Below are 19,788 nucleotides of genomic sequence, written 5' to 3'. Positions count from 1 at the left end.
ATTATACTACACAATAAAAGTATCTCTAGTGAGGCATCTCTGCTCATCTCATTCAGATGTTACAAAGATCAAAAGATATAACAAACAAGAACATTTTACAAATGATAAGGTATTAATATACGTCACCAAGATAACACTAATCAGTAGCTCTGGAATTTATGAACAGGAAGATGTGATTCAAGGACTATATATATATATATGCATATATATATATATATATATATATATACACACACACACACACAGTTCATATCATTCATATCTCAGAAGGACTGTGTCTTCTCATCTGCTCACTAATAAGAACTCTCAATATGAACAAATTTTATAAATACTTTCACTAGTTTACATACCTTAATTTCCCTTTTTGGTATGTACAAAAGCAAAAGTTAACTTTTTAAATGGTAAAGCAAATCTAAAACAGCTCAAAATAATGAAGTACTGCAATCTATTTACTGTAAAATAAATATCAAATATAAAATAATGGTCTATCATATTAGATTCATTAAAATAAAAGAAGATGGAGGCTTCAACTCTTCAGTCCTTAGGATATCTAATTAAGACTACCCGGAGGTCAGAGCAGGAGGACACAAAGCATCTCTAGGATGCTTTCACAAGGTTTTGTTTAGATAGATGGTGATTTTTTTGTTTTTTATTGCTGTTGGTTTGTTTTTGGTTTTTTTTTTGTGTTTTTTGGTGTTTGTTTTTTGAGATTGGGTCTTAGCTCAGGATAGCCTCTAACTCCTAATTCAACACCTTAGCTTCCCAGTGCTGGAATCACAGTTGTGTGCCACCAAGCTAGGGAGCGAGTTCCATGTTTCTGGAAAATTTCCCTTTACAGGGAAAATACTTTGCACTAAAAACTTATTTTGGGCTGGGCAGTAGTGACGTACGCCTTTAATCCCAGCACTTGGGAGGCAGAGGCAGGTGGATTTCTGAGTTCGAGGCCAGCCTGGTCTACAGAGTGAGTTCTAGGACAGCCAGGGCTACACAGAGAAACCCTGCCTTGAAAAAAACCAAAAACCAAACAAAAACAAACAAACAAAAACAACTTATTTTGGTCGCACTGAGAACTGAAGAAAAGCAGCCTGGACAAACCCAGATCTCAGTAGTTGTAGAAAGGAACGTTGACCCCACAATTTCTTTTCTCTGTGTTATCCCCCCCCCCCCCCCCACACACACACACAGGGTTTCTCTGTGTAGCCCTGGCTGTTCTAGAACTGGCTCTGTAGATCAGGCTGGTCTTAAACTCAGAGATCTGTCCACCTCTGCCTCCCAAGTGCTGGGACTAAAGGCGTACATGTCCCCAGTTTTATGTTTTTAAAACACTGATCGTTTTCACCATTAGCTCAAATGAGAAAAACTCCAAAGATTACATTTATATAAACTGGCAAGGTACTATTTTTTGTGGCAACAGTGACTATATACTGCTCCTATACCTAAAAATTACACACTAAAATGAAGCACTGATTGTGAAGCTTCATGTGATCTCAACAACCAAATGTCCCACTCTGCTCTCATCTCACTAGTTCATTCTCGCTTTGAACCTCAAGCTCTACCTTCTAGAAGGGATGGGAGGCAGGCGGCACCTTGCGTAGAGACGGGCATAATAAGGCTTAACCGTACCACGCAGTGGAGCTCACTCGGATGACTTCTGCCTGCAGAATAAGCAAGTCAGCTGGAAGGTCAAGTAAAGAAACCATAAACAAAGCCCTGCCTGCACCTTCTCCATGCTTACAGTACAGATATCTAGAAAAGCTGAGCTGGGCAGGGGTGACGCACGCACGCCTATAGTCCCAGCACTCTTGAGGCAGAGGCAGGCAGATTTCTGAGTTTGAGGCCAGCCTGGTCAACTAAGTGAGTTCCAGGACAGCCGGAGCTACACAGAGAAACCCTGTCTCAAAAAAAAACCCAAAAAAAAAAAAAAAAAAAAAAAAAAAAAACCCGAACAAACAAAAAACAAAACAAAAAAAAAACAAAAAAAAAAAAAAAAAAAGAAAAGCTGTAGATTGAAGGAGCCTCAAACTAGGAAGCAGTTACAGAAAGCAATACCAAATAGATAAATCCGGCACAGTTTGCAGAGGCCACACCTAAAGACACACCCAAGTCTGCAGTTCTGATTTAGTCAAAGAAAGCAAGCCGAAATATGAGGGCAGGAAGTCTTCAGAGTTCTAAACCCTGAGACTTTCGGCAATTCATAAAACCCACAGTATCTCTGCTCACAGTTTCAGAGAAAAGCAGGCAACCAGCACCTGGCTGCAGTAGTCAGCTAAGGGCATAAAGTTCACTACAGAACTTTCTGGGTCTGGAGCTTCTCAACCTAAGGGCTCTTTTCTTGCTTAGAGATTTGTTTAATGTTTTATTTATGTGCACGTGTGTGTCTGCGTGTTCGTATCCACAGGTGTGTGTATGGGTACCAGAAGAGGGTGTCATGTCCTCTGGAGCTACAGTCACAAGTACTTGCCTGACACAGGTGCTAGGAACCAGACTCTGGTCCTCATCAAGAGCAGCAAGTGTACTTAACAGCTGAGCAAACTCTTGGCCCCTAGAGGCTGTTTTTTAAACTAATAAGTTGTTTCCTATGACTAAATAAACATGCATTTCCTTCTATGTTCACACTATGACACAGGTCAGTATGCGCTATAGGATATCTGCTATTTTTAAAGCTATTATATATTAAGAGCACTCTCTATTTAAAATTATAAATTGGTGAACAAATTCGTCTGAAGGACAGACCTTGATTCTAAATAATTTCTACCCAAATGACAACTTAAAGAGACTTACCTCCTTTTTTCAAAGATTAAACCATTTTGTTTCTCAAATTAATTGTGTTATTGCTTAGGCCTTGAATCAAGGGATATTATTCCAAAGTGCAAACAGGAATAACCATTTATAAATAGATCATCTGTGTCATCTATACATCTAGTGATTTAATTTGCATATGGAACAACAATGAATGCAAAATCTAAGTTCAAGACTGCAGGACACTCACTCCAGCTAAGTGTGCTGAGCACTTGGTTTCCTGCTAAGGAAATAGCAATGTCTGTGACATAGCCCTCTCTCTTGTAAGGAAAAAAACTCAGTTCCTGAAAAGTGAATCAGGCTGAGTCAGACTACTTTTCAAAAGCCAAGACTGTGGTCTCCTAGTTGAAGAAAATGGCTGTCTAAGAGAAGTAACCAGAATGAGGAGCAAACCTATTATTCTGGCTTTGACAAAAGATGTCCTCATCTATGTCATTTTTTTCCAGGAAGAACAAACTTTCAATAGTTTAAAATGTCAGCTGGGCAGTGGTGGTACACGCCTGTAATCCCAGCACTCTGGGAGGGAGAGGCAGGCGGATTTCTGAGTTCAAGGCCAGCCTGATCTACAGAGTGAGTTCCATGACAGCCTTGGCTATACAGAGAAACCCTGCCCCCCCCCAAAAAAAACAAATTCAAAAAACAAAACAAAAACAAACAAACAAACAAATCTAAAATGTCTCTGCCTTAGTAAAACAATAAACATAACGATCCCGGAACCTTAGGCACAGGATTTGTATTGCAAATTCGTAGGTTGGAACTGGGTTCCATAATCCTGCATTTTGATTGGTTTTCTGTTATGAACTCCACTGGATGCAAAGTGACATTTCTTTGGGTGTGAGAGGTGATGAGGGGTGAAAACAAAGAGACTAAGCAAGTTGTAGTTGTATATTTAGGATTATCTACTATCCATCCATCCATCCATCCATCCATCCATCCATCCATCCATCCTCACACACATATATGCATATAGCAACAATTAAATTTAAAAAAGGTCATGAATTTGAAAGAAATTAAGGGAGAGAGTACATGGAAGGTTTGAAAAGAGGAAAGAAGGGAATTAATTATATTATAATCTCAAAAAATTAAAACTCAAAAAACAATAAACATGAAGTGGCTCTGACTTGGGTAATGGACACTAATTCACTAAGTGTCACAACCTTTAGTTTATTAAGGTATATGATCCCCTAGTATAAATTAATCTATTCTGAAGCTATTAAATATTAGGAAGTAAGAGTTATATTTACCAAAGGTAAGTGTAAACACTTAAATGTAATGAAAGTAAATTATTACCAAGTTTCAAGTTCAGACCTTATTTCCTATTAGAGAATTTCTCAGTTGAACAAGACTCATGAACTGATTGCATAGGTTCTCATATATGCATAAGTTCCTAAAACTAAAACCAAAAGGTTTTTTGCCCTTTGCCCTTACCAGCAATCAAATTAGCATACTTCCTTACCTTCTTAAATGCCTCAGGCATACACCGCTCCATAAATCTTTTGCAATTCTCATCAGACTCTGAAAGACCTTAGTTAAACAAATAAGAGCATATAAGTGCTTTTTGCAGACATTGTATATTTGTTCTAAATTAATACATATAGACCTTTATCTCAAAACTTTGAATCTTTTATTTATTTATTTATTTATTTTTTGGTTTTTTTTTTTTTTGTTTTTTGGATTTGGTTTTTTTGAGACAGGGTTTCTCTGTATAGCCTGGACTGTCCTGGAACTCACTCTGTAGACCAGGCTGGCCTCGAACTCAGAAATCCACCTGCCTCTGCCTCCCAGAGTGCTGGGATTACAGGCGTGCGCCACCACCACCCGGCTTAAAACTTTGATTCTTAAGCAATTATTAAAAGCAGACACTCTGCTGTGGTAGTATGCTGAGAAATAATGGTAGCATTCACTCAGACACTAGTTAACCCTGAAGTGGACAGTCTAAAGGCTCCATGTTACCCAGACACTACTTAACCATGAAATGGACAGTCTTATGGCTCCCTGTCACCCAGTCACTAGTTAACCTGAAATGGACAGCACAAATATTTGAAACAAATGCCCAAATCACTCTTTTCTCAAGTATGCAGATGAACTCTTTGTAGATAAAACAAAAGAACTATGCCTGGCACCACACAAACTACAAGTAATGAATGCTAAACAAATGGAAGAACCTACTGTAAAGAATGCATTGCTTCTTAAAGTTACTGTTTATACTTATTGACAGTGGGGCTGGGTAATGTATGTGTATGGAGGTGGGAGAACAGTTTTCAGGAATAGAACTCTCCTTCCATTCCATTGTCTAGGTCTCAGCGTTAAAATTCAGGTCATTAAACTTGGAGGCAAGAGCATATACCTACTGAGACAACTCACTGGGTCTGGAATGCTTTTATGTCTTAAACTTAGTAATGAATTTTATCATCAGGAATACTGATAAACAATTCTATTTTCCAGAATTCCTACCTCACACCCTAACAGGCTCTTAATAAATGCCAGTGTTGGCAAATCAATACTAAACACACCGTAGATGTCTGCTGAGATTAAACTTAGGCTTAGTCAAAATATTTTCTTGATGCATCTTACATTTAATCATGATAGTAAACTATCCATTCCTCCCATCCCCACCACTCCTTCCCTCTCTCAGGGTCTTGGCCTCATGGATGCTAGGGAAGTGCACTGCAACTCTTTCTATTCTGAAAAGCCCTGAATTGAGCCCAAATATGAAGTGCTTCAAGCTACTAGAGGAAAAGCTAATTTTCATCTCTACAAAGCTTTGCAATTATATTATAAATAATCTTATGTTCTACTAGAAACAAAACCAGCTGACTTAGTCAAAGCTTTTATTGTCTCACTGGGAATGACAGACTGAGAAAATAAGTGGTGTGACCAAAATCACAGACAATGATTTGTGTTTGACCTTCATGAAACTTCACGTCCTACAACAAACACCTGAGGTGTGGAAGCTTACCAAGTCTTGCTAAGTAGGTAGAAGCCAGCAGACATTTGCCTAATGATTCTTCTCGCTTGTACGGGATAGACCAATGATCAGTCAAAACACGGCTTTCCAGCTCATACAAATTTGTTGTAGGAAATTCAATTCCTTCTCCTGAGCAATTTCCATTTTCATCATTCTTCTGAGGAAAAAGAAAAAGAAAAAGAAATGAGCATTTAAAAAAAGCACTCCAGTGAGCCACCCCCTCCAAATACTCAGAATTTAAAACAGCAGATAATCAATGGTAGTCATATATACCAACAGTGTGAATTCATCTTTCTCAGAAACTACAACTTTGCCAAACTCCAGAAAATCTCAACTTACCATCCTGATATCCCCACTCCCTCTCAAAGGTTCTCCTGAATTCTCATTTTCTTTTTATAAAGTATTAAACTACATCACTGTGGGCCATGCTACTCTTTCTTCAAACTATGAGGATGAGCTTGAAGGAGGCATCTAATCTGCTACTTGTATCTCCCCACCACTGACAAGAACTATTGATAATACCCATTGGGATCCCAGAGTCCTTACTCCCCTAAAAGACTGCTGCATGTCCACAACTCAACTTTACACAGCTTTAAACCAACCACCATATTTCAATTTTTCTCAAAACTTCTGAGGAAAATTTCATCTTCTGCCTGACACTTCTCTTAAAAAGCTAGGTTTTTCTTCCTCTGCCCATGCCTATCTGAAGGCCTGGTTTTCCTTCTCTACACCCTTCCCCTCTATCCACTGACTGTGAGTACCTCAAGCCTCAGTGCTGGGTCTCAAGTCTCTTCTCTGTTCCAGCCATTTTCTTCATATTTATCTGTTCTCTAAATCTCCACTATGACCCACAGACAACTCATAAACTTCTTTTGATTTGTAAAGTTGTGTGTGTGTGTGTGTGTATTATGTGCATGTGGGTGTCCAATGAGGGTATAAGAGAATATTGGATTCCCCTGAAGTTAACAGGCTGTCATAACATTCCCAATGTGGGTGGCAGGAACTAAACTCTAGTCCTCTGCAAGGCAGAACTCTTGAACATCTGAGCTATCTCACCAGCCTTGGATGACCCATAAATGTCTACCTCAGCATAGATCTCTCTTCTGGCTCACAAATACAGAGTCTCGTTTAATATCTTTTCTAATTCAATATGTGTTCCACAACCAAGTTCCTGTGCTTCTCCTTATTCCAGTCCACTTCTCCTGTCTTTCATGCTGGCAAATGGCCCATTTGTTGGGCAGCAAATCAGAAACCAGGAGAGCCTACTTAGCACTCTGTTTTCTTATCCCTCAAGATCTCATCATTATGCCTAAATTCCTTCACTCATCTCACATCTGTGCACTTCTGTCTCCACAGCCACCTCCTAGCCCACTTTACTCCTGGATTCTTTTACATGCTTCCTAACTGGTAGGGGGTGGAGGTGGAGAAAGAGGCCACCTCAGACAGCCCTCCACACTGACCTTAAAAAGCATGAATCTAATGCTAACCTCAGAATACTTAATGTCCTTAAAAGCAGTTTTTAAGTGTTCACCAAGGCCCTGTGGATGACCTATCTTCTGTCTCCCTCTCCAGCTTTCTGTACTCGTGTTTCTCTAAGATCTACTAGCTTCCTGAGAGTAATATTTCTGATTGTACCACTTTGCTATTCCCATAATCAAAAACCTTACTTCCCTTGGCCTTCAAGTAGAGTGGGGCTTTGTGTCTAAGACTAAGCCATGAAAAGGGAATATTTCCTCCTGGCTCTTTGGAATAGTGCCCTGGACTCTTTTGTCACCCACGGAAGAAGTGCAGGATAAGTAAGAGGCCACCTATGTGCACCCTGTCCAACAGCTTTATTTGGGCATCACCAGAGCCAGGCCCCAAAAGCCAGGGAAAGAACTTCCAGATTCCAGACTCTAGCCATTCCCTTCAGTTTCAGTGTTCCAGCTGAAGCCCCAGATGTCATCAGCAGGGATAAACTGTCCATGGGGAGAAGTCTAAGGCTGTTGTTTCCTGCAGAACCAATAGTCATAATGCTGTTGTATACTACATATCCTAATTCACCCTTGCCTGCTTTAGCCTACTTGATTCCTATACATACTTATTTCAGAGAAGGCTGTCTAAATCAGGCCAAATTTCATCCAAAAGCTAATTCTTGCCATTCTGAAGTACTCCCTCATAGCATTTAATCACAAATGTAATTGGACATTGGCTTATGGGTCTTGTTTGTTTGATTTTGAGACAGGGCCTCACTAGGTACCTCTGGCTGTCTTTGAACTGCTGGGAGTAAAGGCGTGTGCCACCACGGCAGGCTTACTTATGATTTATGTCACACACATACAAGACCAGGCTCCATATGGCACAGACCCTCCTTCCTTCACATCACCTTTTATCTCCAGAGACAAGTGCCCAAGTCCACGTCTGTCCATAGTGAATACTGTCAGGTGGGAATTAGCCCATGCAAAGCAGCAGCTCTCAATGGGCTGGGGAAGACATGCCTTTAGTTTTCACCATGCTAAGTTGTAGGAAGGAAAGCAAATGAAACCCTGACTGTCCAAAACCTTCAAGTTGTTTAAAACCTAGTTTCAATCATGCCATAATTCACCCACAACAAAATAATAGAACTATTCCATAAAAAACACTGTAACTTCAATAAAGGAAAAATCCACTATTATAAGACAGAAATGATAAAGCACAAAAAAAATCAGTTTCAATTCCATATCAATAGAACTTTTCAAAATGTGCACCAAAACCATAATTTAAAACCACAAAGTAATATCCATCAGAGAAATATTTCCTCTGAAGAATAAAACATGGATATATGTTACAATATGAATACACTTCAAAATGTTATCCTAAATCAAAAAGTCTATCATGTTAGTCCACATACTATATCATGCTACTCCTGGGAAATGTTTGCAAGAGGCAAGTCCCCAGCCACACAGGACAGGTTAATGGCTGACAGTTCTTGGGGAGTTAGGAAGGAAGTAACTGATAATGGCTACTATGGACATGATGGTTCCTTTTTTTTTTAAATATTTATTTATTATTATATATAAGTACACTGTAGCTGTCTTCAGACACACTAGAAGAGGGTGTCAGATCTTATTATGGATGGTTGTGAGCCACCATGTGGTTTGCTGGGATTTGAACTCAGGACCTTTGGAAGAGCAGTCAGTGCTCTTAACCACTGAGCCATCTCTCCAGCCCCATAATGGTTCTTTTTTAGGTGACAAAAATATTCTGAACGTTATGATGGTATACACAACTCTGTGCACAAATACTTTATGGCATGTGAATTATATCTCAATAAAATCATTAGGAGAATTAACACATTAAGGGTAGTGATTATAGTTCCTTACCAAAAATTTCAAATCAGAGTAAAACTTTATGAGCTGTAATAAGATATAATATCTGTGGCCAGTACGACAGTTTTAAAACAACAATTTAAAAATAGTGATTAGGGTCTGACAGGTGAAAACTTAAAACAAAAATTTTAAAATAGTGATTAGTCTGCAGCCTGCTAAGTAGTTAACATGTTTAGTGTATAACAAGGAGGGAAGAAGAAGAGTTAGGGTGTATATGATCAGGATAGACTATATATGTATGAAATTGTAAAAGATAGTCTTTTTTTAAAGGAGGGAAGAGCTCTGTACTGCACAAGTGCAGGCAGCACTAGGTGTGAGGAGCTGCCGCCAACAGAGACAGGGACTTCTGAGGCGGGAACAGAAGTCTGAGCCTGAGCAGGCTGGCTCAGCATTCTGAGTCATCATTTTGTATTGGGCCTGATCTTGGCAAAATGATATATTAAGCAAAACAAACGAACAAACACACATACACACACACACAAAGGAGCTTAGGACTGTCCTGTAACACAGTGACAGCAGGCATAGCATATGGGAGGCATTTAAGGAAATCTCAAGGATGTAATGTATTATTTTCTTATTAGACATGAAAAGACAGCAAATCTAAACGATAAAAGTAACTACTAATGATCATTCATTCTATGTTGACTAGAAATAGTTTATTGACAAGGTGCTTAATACTAGAGAACAGACACAAAGGCTCCTTCTCAAGGAGGCTGGCGTAGAGCAGAGGAAGCGACAAAAGATGGCGGGGTAGGCAGCCTAAGAACTCAGGGTCTCTAGGCAGACACAGAGCACAGCCAAACCAGGACTGCTTAATTTTCAAAAGCAGCAACACCTCAGTGTTTTCAGTTTTGTATATAACAAGAAGGAACCCCTTTATCTTTTACTATTAATTTCACTTAAAACTGAAAATTACTTACTTTTAAAAATATAGTTTACAATGCCTAATGAATCCAGCACTTGTTAGGGATGCACAGTTCTGAATGAAGGCAGAGGGGAAATGAGCCTGCTCACAACAGAATGAGCCCTTTAAGCAACATTGTTAATGAGCTCAAATCTGTATTCAGTTATCAAGGAGAACACAATGCAGATAAGTCCACGTATAAATTATAAATGTGCTTCTAAATTGGCCAGTTCTAAAAATCAGTAGCTAACATTGTAAACACATACATTGTAAGTTATTTCCTAAATATGCAATTACTTTATAACTAACATACTATAGATATGAAAATATAAACAAGGTCTAGCTCCTGTATCCCGTAGAACCTGAACACTGAATCAATTTAAGACATTGTAACGGGCCGGGTGTGGTGGCGCACACCTGTAATCCCAGCATTTTGGAGGCAGAGGCAGGCTGATTTCTGAGTTTGAGGCCAGCCTGGTCTACAGAGTGAATTCCAGGACAGCCAGGACTACACAGAGAAACCCTGTCTTGAAAAACAAAAAACAAACAAAAAACAAAACAAAGAAAGAAAGGAAGGAAGGAAGGAAGGAAGGAAGGAAGGAAGGAAGGAAGGAAGGAAGGAAGGAAGAAAGAAAGAAAGAAAGAAAGAAAGAAAGAAAGAAAGAAAGAAAGAAAGAAAGAAAGAAAGAAAGAAAGAAAGAAAGAAAGAAAGAAAGAAAGAAAACAAAAAAGACATTGTAACTGTAACTGCATCTGTTTGCAAACTGTCCAGACTAAGGCACATTGCTTTCTCACCCTGACACTATGGAGTATGTCTCTACTGCCCCAGGGGACCAGCAAGTATATTTCTATTTAGCATATGAATTCTAAAAGAAATATGTGTCTACCTAACTTCTTTTTAATGCTTTAAATTGCAATTAGCAATGGCCATATGAGTTGCAGTCATTATCTACAAACTAGCATGTCTGAAAAAGGCAAAGGAAGCAACTTAAATTGAGACATCTTAACTGGGGGTGGAGTTTTAAAAATTACTTGACATTTACAAATAAGCTTTTAAATTAATGTCATGACCTTAGTTTTTATTTAGGAAGCCATCCTAGTGGCGTTAAAAAATGAAACAACACACCGCTCCTTGGTCCAGGGTACATTATAAGACGTTAACACCCCTCGTTGAAGGAAGCAGCACCTACTAGCAAATAGGTAAGTTTTCATATGCCAGTCTACTGAACTCACATAAAGATTATTTGGCTTAGCCAGGGTGTGTGTGTGTGTGGGGGGGGGGGCAGATGGATCTCTGTGAGGCTAGCCTGGTCTACAAAGCAAGTTCCAGGACAGTCAGGGAAACTCTTTCTACAAATAAACAAACAAACGTGGATTATTTAACTAAATGAAGAAAAGACTTCCAGTGTTGTTCAGAGTTCATTTTTATATCAAGGGGGCTGGAGAGATAGTTCAGCGGTTAAGAGCATGGACTGCTCTTCCAGAGGGTCTTGAGTTCAATTCCCACCAACAAAATGGTGGCTCACAACCATCTGTAATGGGATCTGATGCCCTCTTCTGGTGTGTCTGAAGGCATCCACAGTGTACATATACATAAAATAAATGTTTTTTAAAAATCAATTTATTTTGATATCAAGTTATCCTACTAGCCAACAATTACAATGTAGTCAAAAGAACTTCCAATTTTCTGATCACATACAGCAAACTGAAGCTGGCTAAACTGTAACTAAAGAAGACAAGGTAAGTACTACTGCCGGCAGCTTAAACCATGAAAGCATTAACATTTGATTTTACATCAAAGATTTACAAAAACTTTCAGAAAATCTTGAAATTGTCCACTTTATTTATATTTTCCAAAACAATTCAGTTGTGCATATCTAATATTTGTTATTTCAGACTACAAAAATAATTCCTAAAATACTAAGACAAAACGAGTGAGCATCCAAGGAAAAGCAGCATATCCAGGAGCCCTGAGATGCACCCTCACTAATTCGGCACAGACTAGGCCTGAGTGAGACCAGCTACTTACCCACAGTCTCACTTCTTACAGTTCCTTGCCTAATAACAACAGCCATTCCTGTGTTTACAGTAGATAAAAATGTTAAGTTATGGCCTGTGAAATGGCTCAGTGGGTGAAGGTGTTTGCTGCCAAGTATAACAACTGGCAGACTAACACAGTAGAAAACTCATTCTCCTAAAGCAGTCCTTTGTCCTCCAAGCATGCACTGAAACATGTACATGGACGGACGGACGGACGGACACACACACACACACACACACACACACACACAGAGAGAGAGAGAGAGAGAGAGAGAGAGAGAGAGAGAGAGAGAGAGAGAGAGAGAGAGAGAGAGAACAGATGTAATAATGACAATTTAAATTAAAAACAAAAAGCTTAAATTCCAGTTCCCTTAGACCTAAGGCATGCCTAACAAATTTTCCAGTTCCTTCCTGGATAGGTGGAAATCAGAACCCAGGAAAATGATTTTACAAGGAGCGAACAGGGTGCTGGAGAGATGGCTCAGTGGTTAGGAATGCTGGCTGCTCTTCTAAAGGACCTGGATTTGATCCCTAGCACCCATGTGGCAAGCTCATGGCCTTCTACAACTCCTGCTCCAGGGTTTCTGATGCCCTCTTCTGGTCTCCACAGGAATGAGGCATGCATGCAGCCCACAACTCATACATGTAAAATAAAATAATTTTAAAGTTTTAAAGTGCAAACAAGCTGGCCATGGTGGTGCACACCTTGGTGCCAGCAGTTGGGGAGACTAAGCCAGGAGGGAGTTTCAGGCCATCCTGGTATACAAAATGAGACCTTGTTTCAGAAACAAACCGAACCAGAAAGTACAAACAAGCAAACTGGAATTTACACATGTCCACAACAAAGACCTGGGCATGAGAGGATTACCCATTAAAGCTTTAGTCTTCTTCCAAAGCACTAGTAATGTTTTTAACCAATTAAAACGCAATATAACATTCTGGATAAGAGGTCACCTTATCCAGAATGAAGTAGTCTTTTGTTCTTAATTTCATTTTTTAGGTAATTTCACACATTTTTCTAAGTAGTCTTAATTGTGGATTCTGTCACCACCACTTGCCTTTGTGACCCTAAGTGATATCCCAAACCTTCCCTGTGTGCCTTAGTTTCCCTTGGTGAGAAGCAGGGCCTGACCAGGATCAACACACAGACAGCAGGAACACAACACACAGCAGCCCGGCCTCTCCTCAGGCTGTCGCTAAGTACTTCTCTCTCATCTGGACGACTAGCCATGGTATATTAAAGGCACCTCAAATGTCCCACATCCTAAGAACTAATAGCTCAGCCTAGAATCCGTTTCCTTCCTCTCTCTTCCCTCCTATGATGGTCGGAGTAAGAACGTCCCTCTAGGCTCATATATTTGAGGGTTTGGGTCCCAGATGGCAGGTTATTTAGGAAGGATTAGGAGGTGTGGCCTTTTTGGAGGAGACATGTCAACAGGGGACACTGGGGGTTTCAAAAGACAAGGACAGGCTGAGTACTGCCCTCTCGTCGTTCTCGTTCTCTCTCTCGTTCTCTCTCTCTCTCTCTCTGCCTCCATCCTGCAGATCTGCTGCACGGTCTCAAGCTCCTGTTCCACAGCCATGCTTGCCTGCCTTTCACCATCCTTCCCACCAGGATGGTCACGGACTGACCCTCTAAAGCTTTTCAATGCTTTTATATGATGCCTTGGCTATGGTGTCTCTTCACAGCTTCTAGAACAATAACTAAAACACTTGCTAGTCTCTGAAAGTTTTGTGAAATTCTTCCAATCAGCTTGTCAACATAAGACCTCAGAAATTTCCCAAACAGTCCTTTAACACTGCTTTAGCTGAGGACCTCCACGTGTCGCTTAGATTGGAAGAACATTCATGTAAGTGCCGTGCCCTGGCCCGGTGCCCTCTCCCTAGACAAACTGCTGCTACCTGATTTATTTAGGGTTTCTAGGACTGTGATAAAACCATGACCAAAGCAGCTTGGAGGAAAGGGTTTATTTATTTGGCTTACACAGTCCATGGAGGGAAGCCAAGGTGGGAAACTGGAAGCAAGAGCTGAAGCAGAGGCCACGGAGGAGTATTGCCCACTGGCTTGCTCCCTGTGGCTTGCTCAGCCTGCTTTCCACACAGTCCAGGACCACCTGCCCAGGGGTGGTACCTCCCACAGTAGGTGAGCTCCTCTATATCAATCATTAAACAATAAAATGCTCCACAGGCTTGCCTAGAGAGCAGTCTGATGGATATAATTCCTCAAGTTGAGATTCCCTCTTTCCAGATGTCTAGCTTTGTGACAAGAAGACCAAATACACACAAAAAGAAACTGAGCCCACCATCCTCTTCCACGACCTAACCCTGTTGCTGACAGGTCCTAAGAAGAAAAGCTTATTTCTTGCACTGGGTACATGTTCTTCCCCCAACACACAATCTCTTTCTTTCTGTCTGTCTGTGTCTCTGTCTGTCTGTGTCTGTCTCTCCCCCGCCCCCTCCAGGCCCTGTAGCACAAGGTCCTGTCATGCACACCAGGGATGATCTTCCCTCTAGAATGTCCATAACTCTCTCAACCTAAGAAATTTCTACTCCCACAAAGCCACTTCAAGCATCATCTCTTCCAAATTTCCAATATACTTCCAAACACAGTAACGTCCTCTCTTTCCTATTTTTACACAGCATTGGCATTCCACATTATCTGAAAGCTGTGAATAACATATAACAGGTTTTGATTTTGAAGCCTAGAGAAAACAATTAGATAAGAGATTCTAATTTCTTGTAAGGAACATGTTACTCTAGGGTACTATGTAAAAACATGACGGAACCACTCAGCTTTTAAAAGAAGAAATGTGCCCCCCCCCAAAGCACACCATATAAACAAACCTTGAGGCTAAATGAAATAAGTCAGTCACAGAAGACTAGTACTGTATGATTCTCCTTGTAAGTAGTATCATAAGGAATCAAACATAGAAACGGAGCAGAAAGGTGTTTGTCAGAGGCGAATGAGTGCAAAGTATTTGAATGGACATGGAGCTTAAGATGTTTGTAACACAAAGAAGTTCTGGAGATCTGTTTCACAACCTTATAAACATACTTAGCACTACTAAAACACACACTTTAAAAGGGGGAATCTCCATATTCACAGTTGAAGACTGCCTATTACATGAAATTATATATAAGCTAAATCCCAGTACACAACTACTTCGCTGCAATTGCATACTCCACATGTGGTTAGATTCTCAGGCCTGACCCGCCAGCAGCATTTAACTCTGCTGTGCCCTTGTTCCTCCTTGAAAGCCCTCTGTTACTGGGTTCCGGGACAGAGAGAGCCCTTGCTTAGTTCTCATCATCCAGAGTCTAGACTGAGCGCCTTGGAATCCAGTTTTCAGAACACTTCTCTGACTGGTTTTGTGTGTCATCTTGACACAAGCTAGAGATGTCACAGAGGAGCCTCAGTTGAGGAAATGCCCCCATAAAATCCAGTTGTAAGGCATTTTCCTCATTAGTAATCAATGGGAGAGAGTCCTGCCTATCGTGGGTGGTGCCTTTCCAGGGCTGGTGGTCGGGTGTAAGCTGAGTAAGCCAGTAAGCAGTCCTCCTCCAAGGCCTTTGCATCAGCTCCTGCTCAGGGTTCCTGCCGTGCATGAATTCCTGTCCTAACTTCCTCCAGTGGTGGCTATGATCTGGAAGTGTAAGCCCTTTCTTCCCCAACTTGCTTTTTGATCAGAGTGTTTCACTACAGCCTTACAAACCCCGATTAAGGCACCAACACTTAGTGCTTGAGTCCAATTTAATGCTGTTTTCCCATCCTGTTTGCACCATCACCTCTCTAAACACCTTGTTACAAGTTAAATTACCCCACTGCCCAAGAACCTGCACACCAAAGAGGAAGGACAAGGTCAGGTAGTGCTGAGCTTTGGAATAAGTCTCTGAGAAATCTTGGTGGTTTGTCTTTAATTGCTGTTTACATCCTATCCTCCCTGTGGAGTGATACTGCCCTGTTGAGAATGCACATCCCAGTGGCTCTAAGTACCACTTCTGAGCAGAAGGTTTCCACTTTAACTATGGTATAGCCCTTCTCTGAACTCCAACCCTCTATGCAATTCGATTCCCTTTCTGACTTCATGTGAATATCCAACAGGCATCTCCCAGTCCCCCAACTCCCAATCTTTCCTACCCAATCATGTTTCCTTGTTTAATATCTTCAACTCCTTCATTTTAATTCCCAAAGTTGAGGAGCTGACCTCCTCCTGACCCTTGCATTAAACCCCAACAATATTTGCTTCTCTGCTGTACTTCAAATACCATAGCCCTATTCTTACCTGAGGTCTCTGCACAAGGTGTTCCTTCCACTGAAAGAGAAGATCAGACAGCACGACACACTGCTTTTTTAGATAAAGTTCAACTGGAGCACAAGCCTACTCCTTCATCTGGTCACTCTCATGACAGAGCAGAGCTGAGCAGACACAGCCCCTTTATGGCTCTCCTCCTGAGGTGTTCACTGAGCTGCCATGGAGCACAGTTCCTTAACAGGCAGTGCCCTCAGCTTCCTCAGGTCTGTGTTCAGATGTGACCTCTTCCATGAAGCCTGCCCTGGACCATCTATTTTAAAAGCACCCTGCCTTGTCAGACTCACATAGTCCAGTTAGCTGCCCCCACTTTCTCCCACAGTTCTTAAAACCATGCAACAGTCTACATTTTACTTATTTCTCGTGTTTGTTTGTTTGAAACATTTTGTTTTGCTTCTTTATCTGTCTTCCCAGAGCTACATACAATAGAAAGGTTTCAACAGGGAGAATGCCTTCTTGTTGCCTTATCTAAGCTAGTCACAGAATCAAAGATGCTCCCTAAGTACCTGATGACTAGTAACCATTAGGCACCTGTTGAATGCTTGCAACAGTGAAGAGAAGGGGAAGGTCCTGGGCACACAGAACACTGTGCACTGCTGCAATTCAGAGTGACAGATTTAAATCACATTTCCTACCTTCGATCAAGTTAGGAGCTGTTGTAGGCTATGCACTTGGATATTGGTGCCTCCAATCAGGCTATGTCACACAACAGAAGGAGCTGTGTCCTGTCCCGTCAGTTTCCAGTAACTATACTCTGAATACAGCCTGGTCTATATAGAGAGTTCCAGGACAGATAGAACTATATAATTAGACCTTGTCTTTAAAGATGGATGGATGGATGGATGGATGGATGGATGGATGGATGGATGGATAGATGGATGGATGGATGGATGGAGTTTTAAGCAACATAACTTTAGGGGATTATGTGATACACATGAATGGAACAAATATTTCAAAATAGTGATGGCAACAAATAAAAACAACACCAACAACCAGAGGATCCAGAGTAGACTCTTTTTTTAACTTAGCACCTCAATGTTCAATGCAACCCAGTCCTCGAAGTACTGCCAGTTCAGTATGAGAGAAAAATAATAGTATCAATATAGTGGGAAAATGCTGCAAATGTAAAAGTTTCTATTCAAATTCAAGAAGGGACTTGTAGCAAGGGGCGGGGAGAATGAGTAAGAGGCTGTGTAATGGAGGGCTATACTCCATGAAGCCTTAACTGACAACTATTAATAAAGTGGTTAACAGCACACTGGGCATATCAGCCTGTGAGCTCTTAGGGGGCTCGTGGAGCTGAAACAAGAATTTTCCTAACCTACCACCAACCACATGGCTATGTTAAGTCTACTTTGTAGAGAACGAACAAGTGCGGGGTCAAACCAACAACACTAGCAATGTCATGGATTAACTCTTAAAATCAGTCAACCCATCTAGCGAGAGCAGAAAAAGAAGGTGGCAAGGGAGGTCAGACAAGGAATCATAATGCGACATCATGTTTTAAAGCTGACTTTTTAAGGTATCCTCTAAGAGTTCACTAACTTGCAGTTTTATTTCTGCAATTACTAACATACAGAATCTAGGGCAAACGTTCTAAACATGCTAATAGTGTCCCACGTTATCTTTCAAAATGCTTAATTTCAAATCTACAAATGTACACAATCTCCCAGATGGTATTTTTGATACAGTCTATGTTTAATATATAGACAATAAAAGCGCAGTTTAAAAGAACTGAAGGAGACAAATCTGAAGCAGTTGTAAGCCAGGCCCAGGATTGTACGGCTTACTTCCAAGCCCTTAGTACCCATACTGAGGTAGCATACACTCAGGCAGGGCCCAGGAGTGTGCTAGTGACAGGCTGACATAGCACCTTAGGAAGTGACAGCAACTGCTCGGCCTCTTCCTCCTCCTCCTGAAACTCAGCAGTCTTCACTAACATACGAGGAATTACAGACAGAAAGAAGAAAGCAATGGAAGGGAATAGCTCCACGGTAACTTTGACCTTCTAACCCAAACAGTATTTAACAAAGGGAATCATGTTGACTAAAGACAGAGACTTTGTGAGGAAGGATATATTTAAGATGACCTACAGTCAAATACTTCCTCATGTTACAAAGAAATACATGGCTGTGCAGTCGGCTCTAATACTCAAGAGGCTACAGCAGAAGGATTTCTGCAAACTGAAGGCCAGCCTGGCCTACAGAAACCCTCTCTCAAACAAACTGGAGTGTGATGGTGCAGGCTGTGATCCCAGTACTTGAGTGTGATGGTACAGGCTGTAATCCCAGTACTTGGGAGGCTTAGGAAGAAGATTATTGTACACTTGAAGCCAGCCTGAGCCAGAGCAAGGCCCTGCCTTTAAAAAAAAAAAAAAAAAAAAAAGGCATTTTTTAAAAATAAACAATATCCACCCAAAGAGGCAAGAGGAAGTTTTTTTCCCCCTTTATTTTGATAATGAGCCAAAAGTCACTGTTCTCTAAGTGACAAGATTTGACACACCAAGATCTGTATGGTCCCCTCCAACTCTGAGACAAGTCTCCTATTTTAATCCCTAAAGTTTTAACACGAAACTTTATTTGCTGGAACAAGGGAAGAAACAGCAGAAAACAGTCAGCTCTGTGGAGAAGTTTTCGGTTTTATAAGGAATATCTTGTTATATAGCCTTGATTCTTCTTTCCAGATTATAATCACTATGCATTTGGTGAATGAGAAGTAATGTTGCATCATTTCTGACCTTTGACCCTTAGAGAATGCTTAGAATTCCTTTACTACAGACCTGTTCTAGATGTTAACCAAATAAAGTGCAGAGGGATGAAAAGCGGATAGGACTTGCTTGCCCTCCACTACCTACACCTGTGGTCCTCTTTCACACATATTGTGAACAACTGGTTGAGGGTACAAAGGAATATATTTGGCATGTATCACTTCAATAGGAACTAAGTGCTAGCTACTCACCAAATACATAACATTCTGTCAAAAACAACACTTGTTTGTGTGTACAAGACTGAAGCAGCAATGATCTGTTGCTACTATAATTCACCAGAACATTTCAAAACGAGGCATGAACCATGAGAAGTAAATCACACAAAATGAAAATAACATTGTCAAATTATTACTTTGGTTAGCATTTCAACATAAAACATAACCACAAAAATCAAAATAGGAATAATAGGGCAGAGCCCGACTTTAAGTGGCCTCTGCAGTGGCTTTCTTCTGTTCCCAGGGCTGCTGCCATGCCTCTCTAGCAAGCCTTCCAAACAGTCCCAACATCCATCCAGATCTAAAGACTTTTTTGTATTATCAAGGACTTTTGAGATTGAGATTAGTTCCTATTCCAACACCTGTATGTGAAGGACCGAAAGAATCGGGTGTTGGAATCTTAAAAACTGCAGACATTCGGACCCTACAATGACCTAA

At 40.7% G+C, this 19,788-nt stretch overlaps 1 protein-coding gene across 3 annotated transcripts in view; it reads right to left on the bottom strand.

The window, feature by feature from the left end:
* The window catches only part of Usp24 (ubiquitin specific peptidase 24), a 134,664-nt gene that overhangs the window by 99,259 nt on the left and 15,617 nt on the right, over window positions 1–19,788 (bottom strand). For all 3 annotated transcript variants that reach the window (XM_052176890.1, XM_052176888.1, XM_052176889.1), the window contains exons 2-3: window positions 5,759–5,924; window positions 4,256–4,323 (exon numbers count right to left, since the gene is read on the bottom strand). In XM_052176890.1, the coding sequence (XP_052032850.1) occupies window positions 4,256–4,323; window positions 5,759–5,924 (234 nt within the window). The remainder of the gene's footprint in view (window positions 1–4,255; window positions 4,324–5,758; window positions 5,925–19,788) is intronic.

This window comes from Apodemus sylvaticus, chromosome 3 (genome assembly GCF_947179515.1).
Source record: "Apodemus sylvaticus chromosome 3, mApoSyl1.1, whole genome shotgun sequence".
NCBI lineage: Eukaryota > Metazoa > Chordata > Mammalia > Rodentia > Muridae > Apodemus > Apodemus sylvaticus.
The sequence above is the reverse complement of the archived record's forward strand: the minus strand, read 5'-3'. Positions and strand labels throughout refer to the sequence as shown.